Source organism: Urocitellus parryii, chromosome 4 (assembly GCF_045843805.1).
Source record: "Urocitellus parryii isolate mUroPar1 chromosome 4, mUroPar1.hap1, whole genome shotgun sequence".
NCBI lineage: Eukaryota > Metazoa > Chordata > Mammalia > Rodentia > Sciuridae > Urocitellus > Urocitellus parryii.
Genome location: NC_135534.1, coordinates 147,627,216 through 147,641,234, shown reverse-complemented (window position 1 = coordinate 147,641,234; position 14,019 = coordinate 147,627,216). Strand labels below are relative to the sequence as shown.

The window sequence follows — 14,019 nt, the reverse complement described above, 5'->3', positions numbered from 1 at the left end:
ATTCCACTATCCTTGCTAATCCCCTGTCTCCTCCCTTTCCCTCCCACCTCTCTACCCTATCTAGAATTCATCTATTCCTCCCATGCTCCCCCTACCAACCCCACTATGAGTCAGCCTCCTTTTATCAGAGAAAACATTTGTTTTGGGGGATTGACTAACTTCACTTAGCATTATCTTCTCCAGCCCCATCCATTTACCTGCAAATGCCATGACTTTATTCTCTTTTATTGCTGAGTAATATTCCATTGTGTATATGTGCCACTTTTTTTTTTTATCCATTCATCCACTGCAGGGCTTCTAGGTTGGCTCCACAGTTTAGCTATTGTGAATTGTGCTGCTGTAAACATTGATGTGGCTGTGTCCCTGTAGTATGCTGTTTTTAAGTCTTTGGGGGTATAGACTGTGGAGAGGGATAACCGGGTCAAATGGTGGTCTTGTGAACATTTTGTTTCCTTCTTTCTTCTGCTGAGGCTTAACTTCAGAGTTGCATCTGCAGTCCATCTTCAGTAGGTATGAAGAGCTCAGGGCACCTGGGCTCATCACCTCCACACTACCATCTTTTTCACTCCTAATTTCTCTTCATCCTCATTTTTTTCAGTCTTTCTTTTACCTTAATGCACATAGCCATTAGAAATTCTTTCTAGAACGGAATGGAGAAGAAATGAAGATAAAATGTAAAGCTTCTTTAAATACTTTAGGACAAGGTAGAATAAAATTAATAGTAAAGTGCTTATCCCTAATCTCACAGTAGTCGTAGAAAATACCTTGAAATTATGAACTACAGATTAAGGGGCACTATTAGAAGGGCCACTAATCTATGAAAATCTATCAGTTCTCACAGAATGGAGACCAGTAATTAATTTTAAGGATGGCATTAGCTACTTTCCCCCCACTATACTGGGGATTAAACCCAAGGGCATTGATTTATATCCCCAGCCCTATTTATTTTAATTTGAAATAGGGTTTCACTAAATTGCCCAGTCTGATCTAAACTTGCTATTCTCCTGCCTCAGCTTCCCTGGTAGCTTACAAGTGTGCCACCTTACCAGACATAGTAATTGCTTTTAAGTTTCTCTTTATTAGTCCTCCATTTTCTCCAGTTTATTTGTGATATGTTCATGGCAAATTTTCAGTCTATCCTTTTCTTCCATTCTACCATTTTAACTTGTTTAACTTCCTTATAGGTCTGCCTTCTAAATGTGAACTTTTAAAATGAATAACTAACAAAAGTATCGCATTTATTTTAGAAAATGATAAAATACAGGTAAGAAAAAGGGACAAGATAAAAACAAACATCACCTGTAATTCTTACCATTTAGAGATAAGCTTGACTTAAAAAAATTATATTCAGTACACATACACATGTATTTTTCTATTTTAAAAGATTTAGATCATACCATGTACATATCATTTTGTACATTTTTCACTAGTATTTTTCAAAAGTTCAGTTAAATACTATTATATTCAGATTAAATTTTCTTTTATTGTAATATATGTGTGTGTGTGTGTGTGTGTGTGTGTGTGTGTGTATTTTACTTCAGGAAGAAAGATGTAAGTCACGAATGCCTTTATCCACATCACATCGACCAGTGTTTCCCTTAAATAATAAAAAGAAAAAGCCAAAGGAGAACAGTCCTGATAGACAGCCCAGAGGCACTCAGCCCCGGACGCCCTCTCCATATTCCACCAGACGTTTCTTCCTTGACAAACCAGCTCAGATGAACCTTGGAAACAACTTCAAAATCTCTGAAGAAGGGAAGCCTCCTTTTGTGGTTAGACATGTGAGCCTAAAATTACTTTTGGGAATACTTTGGAATGGTCAGGATGTAGATGATGGTGTGAATAAAGGAAGGTTAGGCCATGAAAACAAATGAGTAGTAGTAAATAAAGAGGGAATTCAAATTAAGTAACAACTGTGAATAAATTATGTTCTTTCCTAGAATAATTTCCAGGAAGCTCCTCTAAAGGTATCTCATACAAAGAACTTGCTTGGCAAATGTCAACATCCCTATTTTTAATTAAAAAAAATTATTCCTAGAGCATATTTCAAGAGTTTGTGAACTGCTGGGAGTTGAAAATAGGCTGGTGTGTAATCTATCAATTCAAAACTGAAGTTTCATCAGTTTAAAAGAAAACTGCTTTGGTTTTCTCAATGAGATTGGTGTCCCAGCAGCCATACTTTGAAGAGCAGGGAGAATATGTTTGTAGGAAGAAGCAAGGATATGCCATATTCACAGCCATTAATTAGAGGCACTTTAAATTTATCCTGCAGGAAGTAGTGAGCAAATTTAATTGCTTTAGTTCTCTTAATCTCTTTACAATTTTTAAATGTTGTACTATAAAAACAATGGAAAATATGACAAAGTTCAAGAAAATAAATTACCCATAGGCTCACTAACACAGTAAAATCATTATTTCATTTAATTTTGTTCATTTTCTCCATCTTTTTTGTATTCATAGGTTTTATCGAATTATAATTTTAGTGTATTTAGTGTATATACACCTTCATATCCTGATATATTTTAGTTAGCATTGCTTTTTATTTATTTATTTATTTATTTATTTTGTGCCAGGGATTTAACCTAGGGGTGCTTAACCATTGAGCCACATCCCCAGCCTGCCTTTTTAATTTTTTATTTTGATACAGGTTCTTGCTTACTTGCTGAGGGCCTTGCTAGGTTGCTTAGGTTGGTTTTGAACTTGTGACCCTCCTGCCTCAGAGCTGCTGGGATTACAAGTGTGAGCCACCATGAACATTGCTTTAAAAGAATTTTCTATATTATTTTATACTCCTCATAAACACCATTCCATGTTCTAGTTAGTGACTTATTCTCCAGAATATTAAATATTTATAATATGTTAAGGTGATATTAAAGTTGCTAGTTGTAATGTTTCTGTATTTGACATATAGTGAGGCATGATAAGTCTGAAAGTCAAGGTTCTGTTAAGATAATGTTAAAGTAGTTAGTTTTTAGGAAGTCAGAACTTAATGCTAGAATCTACCAAATAGACAACATACCTACAAATACTCTCAGACTGGAAGGGAATGTAGAAGGCCGAAATGTCACCTTGTGGCAATCCCTTGCTCTCAGAGAGGTCCCTGCCTGAGCCAGCAGTGTTCATACTATTTAGAAACATGAAACTCTGTCCTCTCTTTAAAAGATCAAAATAAAGCTTTGCTTGCTTCCTACTCTGCTCCATCCTTATCAGTTATTAGAATGTAATTTGTGTTCAACTTTAGTTCCTTATGCTAACATGTAGCCTGTATCCTCATGTTCTAGCTTCAATGAAGCCTCAGTGAAGACAAGGACAAACAGTTTCTCTAACATACTTGGAGACTGTGATTTTTTTGTTTTTCAACTTTCTCTTTTCCGAGCTATCTAATCAATCATTGAGGAGGAGAAAGGCATTTTTAGGTAATAGGGATAATAGGGATAAGGGATAAAACCTACTTTAGATTGTAGTCTTATTTTTTCTTTATTTTCAGGTGGACAGTGCAAAGCCCTTTGGTGAAAATAGTTCAGAGCATCATTCACGAAAGTCTAGAAGAAAATCTAAGTTTCCAAACTTCCCATTTCCAATAAGAAGAGGTACTCAAGTTTCTTGTTACACCTGTACATATTCTTATGAGAACCAGTGCATCCTACTTATTTATCTTCTTTCATTTTGAGGAATCAAAAGTTACACTGGACACCATGGGCCTGACTATGAAGGACTCTCCATCTGTGATGTTCGCAGAGGGTGTTCCCATGGAGCTGAGGCGGCCAAGCCTCCAAGCCATCAATTGGATAGTCCCCCTTCTATTGCAGGGGCCTGTCCTGAGTATTATTGCCCACAAAGTATTGCATTTGTCTTTTGGCAGAGCTGAAAAAGCAGACAGTAGTCTGTCTTGGTGTGAACTCCTTGCAAAGGCACCATTAATAGCTAACAAAAAAGCTATTTTGTCTGCCATTTTTTCCAAGTAGGAAAGAGTAAAAGATTGATGGTGATTAGGAGATATAGCATTTGCTATACAAGATTCCCTATCAGTGAGGAGGGAGCCAACTGTATCTGAAGCAGTTTGGTTAAGGCAGGGATCTCAAAACATTAGATTTCAGGACACTTGTCCATTTTTAAATATTATTGATTATCCAAAGAGCTATTGTTGAGGTGGATAATGTCTATCAATATTTAACATGTTAGAAGTTAAAACTAAGACATTTAAGAAATATAAAACACTAACACAAATTCCATTAGCACAGTGATATTATGACATGTCATAGTAGCCTTTGTTAGGATTGTGAGAAAATGAAAGTGAAAAGAACAAATCATAGCTTAGTATTATTATGCAAACAATTTGACTTTGAAAATTGCTTAAAAGTTCTCTGGAACCCCTAGGGAGGTTCCTGGAGTACACATGGAGAATTGCTGGGTTAAGGCATTCCTGGGTGTCCTTTACCTTTTGACTTTGATTTGTGAATCATGTCAATAGTGAAGGTCAAGGTAGCAAATTCAACTATTCATCCATTCCTGAATGTAATCAAAATTATTTGATTAGGAAGGGATGGTGGTGGTTCCTTTTCCCTCGTCTCCTGGTAGGACTGGTCTTGTCCCATTCCTGACAATAGAGTTCTCTTTCTTAGGCTTAAAGGTTTGTACTCTTAGGGGGCTGCAGAGTCTTTTATGGCAACTCAGGCCAGTATTCTTAGATCATGGTGACTGTATGATAGTAGCTGACCAAGGTCAGAGTATAGGGTTTGAAGCAGAAAGTGCTTCATCACCTCTGACATTTAATTTAAGTTCTGTGAATTGAAATCATCCACATGGCCTGTAAAAGCAGCACTGTCTTTCCTATTACAGTGAAATCAAGCAGAAGCAAATGTCCTTCCCTGGGAAGGACAAGTTGGGCTTATTGCTGGTTTGAATATAACAGGACTCATATATCACAAGGTCTCAGCCTTTGTCGTTTCTTTATCCTGCCAAGTGGAAAACTAAGGTTCCAGAGAGGTTACAGGATCCTTTTTTTCTAATAAGCCTCCATGTGATACTGATGCTGCTGGTCTATGGGCTGCACTTTGAGAAGCGGGGGAATAAAAGCCAGCCCTCTGTGCAAGGAGTGCTCAAAATCAGTAGCAAGGAGGTTCCTAGGCCCCAGGGCAGGTTTGTGGCTATTGTTGCAAGGACCTTAGCACTGCCAATGCCCTGTCCAGTTCAGGGTGGCAGAGGAGAGCTCCTGGGATGAGATGAATATGCACATATTTGTGACTCAGAAGATATGAAAACTACCAGACTTTGAAAACTCGTTTTTAAAAAGTCTTCCTTCTTATTACCAGTGGCATGGGGGCATTTTCCATCCAGGAAAGTCCTTGTTACTGCCTAATCCCCAGTCACACTGGGGGAAGCCAGGGTGGAATCAGCATCATCTTATAAATATTTTATTTCAAAATAATTTTTTTCCCAACCTGGAAAAATCCAACTTCACCTTAGTTTTCTCTATGTGAATTTATTACTTCACTTCCTATCATCCTTAGCTTTTCTGGTATTCTATATACTTCTCATATTTATTTAGGGTGATAATGATTTCCATTGTTGCTGCTTTATATTTCTCTAAGCTCTTATGTATTCATTGTTTCAATTTAACATTTGTGACTACCTCAGACAATATACTCAAGAGCTCCTGCATATAATCCTATAAAAACCAAAGAAAATGGCAGAAGAGGCAGAGTATATGATTTTTTTAGACCCACATTACTGTCTTTTTAGGTTCTGAGCATCTAGGCAAATATAGTTTTTTTCTGCATAAGGCTGCATAAAGGTATTGAACTTATTGCTTCACTTTAGGTTTGCTTTACCTTAACCCTTCCCATATGTGGTGTCATTAAATTATAACCTCACTTTTGACTTCAAGAAGACAGAAATAGAATTGCAGTGACTAAATGGAGATTTAAAAGTGATAGTGTAATTTACAAGGGAGCATTTAAGTTCTTTAATAACTCATTCATTGTCTAAAATTTATATACTGCTGTGGAATACATGTAACAGCAGTTTTAGGGTTAATGGTAATAATGAGTCATTCAAACACCTGTTCCTCTTTCTTCTAGCTTCTTCTCTTGACAGCATTGCAGCAAACGTAAAGGTAATTTTAGAAGTAGCATTTGTAAAATGATTAATTTCCAGCTATCTTATGTCAATTACTGGGTTTTCTGCAATCAGTTGTGGAAATGTATTTCCAGTTAGTGCTGCTTATGTGGACTTGCTTTAGTTTAACTAGGGTTTATGCAAAGAGGTGCCCAGGCTCCCCTGTACTCTTTGCTTTGGGACTTATTAGTTTCCTCTCCTCTTTTCAATTGTAGGATGAGTTACCTAGGAGGGTGTATATAGGGGCCCAGTACCTACTTTATCAGTAGTGATTTTCATTGCTTTTTCTGTAATTGAATGTTTATACATAGAGGTGGTAAATCACTTGTTCTTGAAGTTTGGTTTGTCAAAGTGAAGGCTCAGACTTCTATGGTATGACTTGAAAATATATATGTGCAGAGCAAATTGAATATACTATGCTTCTTATGCCATAGCATTTAAAAATTTGAATATATATATATATATATATATATGTATATGTTTTCCAGACTAATAATCCCCCATCCTCAGAAATCAAAGTTCAAAGCATTAATTTATTTTGCCCTATTAATATATGCTAAACATATAGGCTGTGGGTTATTTTTCCTTGACCTTGACTCCTGAGCATTTTGTCTCTATAGTCTTCTGCATTGCAGTTCCTCTTTCATTTGCAGGGACAAGTATTTTATCATCTTACTCCCAGTTCTCTTCCTTGTCCCACCCCACCCCTGGCTCTAAATTAAGCAAACAAAACAAAAAAATAAAGAATAATGCACAACTATTGTCATTCAGGTTATCAAAGAGCCAGATGAATGGATTGTCTTAAGGAATGAATCATCATCAAGTTTAAATTCAAGTAAGTTTGGAAAGCCCTTGCCCAAGAACCAAGGGGATGCCGATTTCCACCGGGAAGCTTCACTTGCCACCTCCCAGCAATCCACCTCTACCAGCCCTCTGGATCAGCCCTTTCTCCGAGAAAGGTTAGCAATCATCTCTGCTTGAAGAGAGCACTGAGGTCTGGCAGCAGAAAAGCCCAGTCACTTCATTAGTTTGCTTTCTGAGGATACCTTGATATGAAAAAAAAAAAAAGACTGTTCTTTTTAAAATTTACCCCAAAGTCAGAATTGAGCCTTTTCCCTTGCCTCTGGAAAACATCTCTAAGAAATGAATAGACAACTAACTGGTATAGATACTATTTATCTATACATTTTTATCTATTGTAAATTTTAAAATTAAAGCTCTTTATTTCATCAGTATAAAAATCTTTGCTATAGAAATCTTAGAAAATAATGAAAAAAAAGTGAAAACCAATTTCTCATAGTCCTGCCAAAGACAAGTATATTAACATGTGGATGTATTTTCTTTTTCTAGAGATAGTTTCTTTCTTTGTCTACATTATTATCACAGATAATCAAAATACATTTGCATATGTCTGGAGGACAGACCAGAGAGCTAAAAGCTAGAATCTGCATTTGCCAAACTGCACTCTGGGAAGGTGACCAAATGCCCACGGTCCTTGGGTCTGCCCTGAGTTGAGCCCTCTAAGTTCTGGGAATCCTCTGAGTCTTAGGCAAGCCAGCACAGGTGATCACCTTAACTGAAAATAATATTTTAAAGATAGTTATTTTATTTTAAATGGGAAAGATATGTCCATTTTCTTTTCTCTGTTATTAGTGAACAGAATAAGAAATAAATGCCCATACCAAAAGAATACTGTTGATCACAAAGGAATTCATAGTAAATATATCCCAGAACCAAATAGGCCCTGAGATTTTAACAGGAACTATGTAAAATTTGAGGTACATGAGGAAAGTGGCAACCCATTTTTAGTGTTTTTCAGAAATGATAGAATAACTATATTAAAATGTTAATTCATTTAAGGAAACAAGGTAATTATTTTAATAATATCTATTAATGTATGGTGAGTTCTTGATTATTGACTTTATTGGAAAATAATATAATATAGATTTTTGAAAACCAGCATTGGCACATTGAGATAGGTGGTTAGACCACACACGTATACTTGTTTCTGTGCCTAGTCTCCATTGACTCCTGGTTTATACTTTTGCCATCAGACTGGAATGTAGCAGGTTGGCAAAATGGGGGGTTATCACAAATTCAGAAGCTTTCAAAGAATTGATTTGATAGACCTTTATTTATTTACTTATTTATATGTGGTGCTGAGAATTGAACCCAGTGCCTCATACATGTTAAGCAAGTGCTCTACCACTGAGTCACAAGCCCAGCCCTGGTAGAGATTGATTTTAAATGGAGAGTGGGAAGAAGCTTTAACTGATGGTAATTGGGAGACTTGGCTCTCATGCTTGTCTTTATCTAATTGCTGTTTGATCTCTCACAAATCTCCAACCTTTTAGACCTCAGTTTTGTCATCCCCAAGATGAATGTGATGATCAAAGATCCATCTTCTTTCAACCAACAATTAATTCTCTGCTTCCAGAACTAGGAAAAGCCCACAGCTTTTGTCCATGTGTTGTATTTATATACATCTTCCAAAATCCTTAGAATCAGTTCAGCAAGATTTTCTGAGAGACTGAACTGAGTATGCAGTTATTGGGCAACTGTTATGTGCCATTTACACGGTCATGACATGTCTGCTTCCCAGTTGCTTACACACCAGATGAGAAGGCAGACAGAATCCCATCACATTAAGTATGAAATGGATTGTGTTATGTACTTAATGGAAGTACATTCCAAATGCAGGGGAAAGACAGTGCAGGAGGAGATTAATTCCTTCCTGAGGGAGATCTGGGAAGGCCTCGTTTCTCCTTCTGCCTGTGAAATGGCTTATGCATTTATTCAACCAGACTTTTATGACTGTCTTTATAGAGCAGGTCAGAGATTCTCTGGATGACATAATTGCCTCATGTTTTTTGAGTCAGTATCAGTTGAGATTAGAATAAGTGTATGGTTAGAGTGTGGAATCTCTATGGTTAAAAGAGTGTCTCAGGGAAAACAGGACTGTTAACCAATCTGCTCTGCCTGGAATGGGAATACTTAACATTTAACTTATTTCTCCTGATCTCTGAGAACTTGAACCTAGCACAGAATTAAAAAGAAAGGAAAAATGTACAAAGAGCTTTCTACAGGCAGAACTTTGTGAATAAAGCAGACAAATGCTACTAGAGTATAAAGGAGGAGAATGGCACTTCTGGAATGTTTTGTGGAAGAGGGAGCATTTTCATGTGGCCCCCAAGGAAGGAGACTAGTTTATGATAGAGTTAATGGGAGTGAGGCCTGGGAGGTAAGATTGCAGGGCACTGTCAGTCTCTGAGTTTGCGGGGGATAGTGAGTGTCAGTGCTCAAAGATCTGAGGGGCAGAGGATGCCAATCTGAGGAATTTGGGCTTTGCTTAGAAGAGAGTGGGAAGCTTTTGCAATGTCGCCTTTAGGAAGGTGAGTCTTCAGACCAGCATTTTATTAGCTATTTATAATGAGACAGAGAATTCTGTGTGTCCAGAGTCACTCTAAGCAACTAACTTTGGACCTAATTGGACTATGAGTTTGTAAATGAGGCCATGATCCATAATGACAAAAGAATGTCATGGCCACAGAAAGGTCATCCAGTTTGCCCATGGTTGTCCTGACTTTAGAGCCCAAAGTTCTGCTTCCTGGGAAACCTCTGGGTCCTGGACAATCCAAGAGATGGGGTCACCTGAACTCCAGAGGAGTTTAAGGCAGCTGTTTTGATTGGAGGATATACCCGTCATATACTTGGGGAACACCTCATTCCCCATTGATTTTAGAGTCATTACAAAGACAGACTTCTGGAACAGTAAGGGTTATCAGCACCTTGTCCCTACCTTACCAGTGATTCTTTTCACAACAGTACCATCTGAACCAGTCTCTGTGCCCAGATCCCAAGAGTGCATGAGAAACACCTCTTGAGATTCTCCTATCTTAATACTGAAATCAGTAAGGTCTGAGGTCATAGGGATAGTTTGGAGTGAGATTTTGGATTGAGATTCAGCCTAAGGGTTGAATGGAAGAAGTGCAAAGTCCTTTAACTATCAAGGTAAAAATAGTAGTCCCAAAGGAGAAAGGAACACTCTCCAGCCCAACACCCATCTCTACCATCTGGATAGTGTCACACCCCTTCAATGTACATCCTCACTCTTCCTTCCACATGAGAAGGTGAATAACATGGACAAAGCTGTAATAAATAAACAGCACTGAGCCAGTCTGCTGGCTCATCATTCTCAAAGAATAGAATCTCAAATGTAGAATAGATTGTAGGTAACATGCAACATATGTATTTATACTGTATATGAATGTGGGAATTCCTTTTGTATTTTGAGACTTATAGAAAAGCATACACAGTGTCCAGCTGGTAGCTATTTTTAAATGTTAATTTGATTTATAGCTTCAAAATATTTCTATTTCTTCCTCTTAAAAATTCTTGGAGAAATTTACAAATGATATGTGTGGTCATTTCTTAAATACAGCAGTACTTTAGGGGAGGCTTTTGTTTGCTGTGAATTGTTTTTCGGGGTTGGTAATGGTTTGGAGTAGAGTCATTTCTACTCTTGGTCTTGTTTCCCTGGAAACCAGTGGGACATGCTTGTTACAGAGAGACTTGTGATCAGAAGCTGGATGGACCTGGAGCTATGCAGAAGGGCAACTGTACAGGAGTTATTAGCTTAGTGGTTATAATAACTGTATTCCCAAATGCTCCTACCATTTCCAATGTTTGTCATAAATAACAGTAGAGAATGCTTTCATCTAAATTGCTGAAATTCTTTAGGCATTTTTAGGAAACAGTATCTATGCTTTTCATCATCAAATTGTTATATACACTTTTAGTTTGACCACAGAATTTAGGATTTGGTATCTACCCCCTCCCAAATATGAGTGAGTGAATGAATGAATGAATGAATTCACTACCAAGCAATATTCTTTAAATACTTACTGTGGTATTTGATACATACTATTCCTGGGATGAGCTATTAACCAGAGTCTCATTCCAATATCAGTCTTAGGAGTGGAGAAAGACATTAACCAGATAATAACAAAATGTTCACTGGTAGAAGTGCTATGAATGTGGTATTGGGAGATGGAACTCTAAGTGCATATAATAGATCAGCTGACCTCCTCTACAAAAGACGGCTCAGGTGAGACTCTTTGGGAAGTCAGCAAAAGAACTGAGCCCAGAAGTATAGTTAAGAGTTAATAAGAGTAGGGACAGGGATTGGGAGGTGGTGGTGTTGTAGGCAGAGGTCTTGGCGAATGCCAATGGACGGGCAAAAATGCTCCGTGTTGAGGAACTGAAAGACACTATCAGGTCTGTGGTTAAGTTTGGGGTCCAGATAGTCTAAATTACATGAGATATAAAATGAAATCCTTGTGGTAGAAAATAAGGGCTTAAATTTTATATGAAAAATTGAGGGATTGAAAATTTAAATGTAAAACCAGGATTTGTTCTTTAGAGAACTATCTGAAAAACACAGCAAAGTCTGAAGAAGAAAAGAATTCATTTCTCCTAGCCCCACATTCACATACAACCATTTTTTTAAAAATATATTGCTTGTTCCTGCTCCCTAGTTATTTTCTTATGTGTAAGTTTTATAAAGTTATTGAAATTATACCATGTTAGACTGTGGTTGTAGCTCAGTGAAGGAGCACTTGTCTAGCACGTGTGAGGCACTATTTTCAATCCTCTCAGAAAGAGAGAGAGGCGGGGGGAGGCACTGGTTTCAATCCTTAGCAGCACATAAAAATAAATAAAGAAAGAAGGAAAGAAGGAAGGAAGAGGAAGGAAGGAAGGGAGGGAAGGAGGGAGGAAGGAAGGAAGGAAAGGTATTATGTCCATGTATAACTAAAAAAAATTTTAAAAAAGAAATTACACTATGTATACCATTTTGCATGTTGCTGTTTTTCTTATGATTAAATTTTTAGTATCAATCCGTGTTTGTTACGTACTCTTAAGACAGTGTCATTTTTTAAAAAATAATGTTTCTTTTTAAAGATTTAGGTGGACACAATATCTTTATTTTTATGTGGTGTTGAGGATTGAAGCCAGTGCCTCGCACATGCCAGGCGAGCGCACTACCACTTGAGCCACATCCCCAGCCAAGACAGTGTCGTTTTTAGTAGCTGTATAATACTTCACTCTGTTTACTCTGTTGAGCAGGTTCCATCCTGGTTCTCAGCCCACATGGAAGAAGATCCATGAAAGGGTATGCAGTCTTCTTACATCCCACAGAGCTCAGCAGCATGTGAACAAGGTTAGGAGTTCCAATGAAACTAAATCTTTATTGACAAAGTAATAAGGGAACTGGAACTTTCAGTCTAGTGAGGGAAACACACATTAATCAAGTAACTACAGGAATAAATGTAAAACTGTGACATTTACCATGGAGAGTACAAGGTGACCTGAGAGTGTGCAGCAGGGGATGTGAATAGTTAAGAGCCAGGGAGGAAGAGGAGGAGGAGCTGAGATCTGAGGAATGAGTGGCAGCTACTTTGGTGCACACCTTTCATGGAGTGGAGGTCCAGTGAAGGGGTCCTTTTAAAGGACTGAGAGAAGATGGTCTAACTTGTCTGTAGCACATTTCCTCTACACTTGGGAACCCAGTCCAGAGAAGAGTATGGGGTGTGTGTGTGGTCCATGTAAGATTGAAGAAAGTTTTTCTAAAATTTAGTAAGGCGATTTTGGCTGTTTGACTTACATGTGGGTGTTAGGAGTATTCTGATCCATTGGTAGATATATCCAGGACTTTATGTGTACCACATACCTACAACTAAGCCACCTTTAACAATGCAAAAGAATACAAATGAAAGGTTAGCAGTACACTTGGTGTCTGGATATAACCATGCCATATATAGTTGAATTGGTCACCTTGGCTTGTTAAATACTGGCATGTACTAAATTTATGGGATGACATTTACAGGTGGATATTGATTACTGTAACAATGAGAGTAGTGGATTACTTCCTCTTTGTGAAGTTATTGGTTTTACCTTAATTCACAACCTTTCCCAGTAAAGGACTCTTTTTAAAATGAAGAAAAAAAGAAAGGAAGGAATGGAAAAAAGAATGAAAGAAGGAAGAAAGAAAAGAAGGAGGGAGGAAAGGAAGGAAAGAAAGGAAGGAGGGAGGGAAGCTACATACCCACACTTACAGTGAACACCACAGATTTGGAATGTATGGGATGCTCACACAAAAACTACACATCTGGGTATTATTGATCTCTATTACATTGTGGCAGTACAATTGCTGGATGTGTTTTATAGGAAGATTCTACCTTTGAAATAAATGATAACCTTGAAAGACCAGTCTGCTCTCCAATGAAATACCCACTGCATGAAGAGATATATTTTTAACTGCTGTTATAAGTAAGTAAGAAGCTTCAGTACTTATTATCCTTTTGTGAAAAAAATTGAAGTTTTCTACAATGAAGTAACTAAAAAATGTTGTGGACAGAAAATGTGGAGGAGACCTAAGGGCCATGTTCTTCGTTCACCCAGTAAAACTCAGTAAAGAATGATGGTACATATATCTGCCAGCTCTCTTGCCTCCTATCCCGCCTGCTGTCTTTATCTAAAGACCCCTGGGCTTCTTTCAGCTCCTTGAACCAGTTCCTTTTTCTTGAACCAGGGGCCTTTGCACTGTTGCTTTCTCCATCTGGAATTCTTCCCGCCTCTGCCGGGTAACTTCTGTTTGTCCTTCAGCTCTCATCACTTTCCATGACACTCCCTCCTTTATAACACCCTGCACTTATCTTTCATTAAGTGCAACACAGTTTTTTATTATTGTTTTAAATCAGTCTCTTCTATTAGAATGAAACCTTCATGATATCCAGGACTGTATCTCTTGCCACTTTAAATTTAGCATTTTGTGCAACACAAGGGAATCCCATTTAACTTTTCAATTGGACATACTGGCTGTGTGTCCCAAACAAGAACCTG

General features: G+C 37.7%; 1 protein-coding gene across 1 annotated transcript in view; it reads left to right on the top strand.

Moving 5' to 3' along the window:
* Positions 1-13,434, top strand: part of Spata6l (spermatogenesis associated 6 like) — a 39,820-nt gene extending 26,386 nt beyond the window's left edge. The window contains exons 7-12 of the mRNA XM_077797333.1: positions 1,537-1,781; positions 3,488-3,590; positions 6,081-6,115; positions 6,889-7,076; positions 12,244-12,337; positions 13,345-13,434. Coding sequence (XP_077653459.1) covers positions 1,537-1,781; positions 3,488-3,590; positions 6,081-6,115; positions 6,889-7,076; positions 12,244-12,337; positions 13,345-13,434 — 755 coding nt within the window. The remainder of the gene's footprint in view (positions 1-1,536; positions 1,782-3,487; positions 3,591-6,080; positions 6,116-6,888; positions 7,077-12,243; positions 12,338-13,344) is intronic.
* Positions 13,435-14,019: the final 585 nt, after the last annotated feature.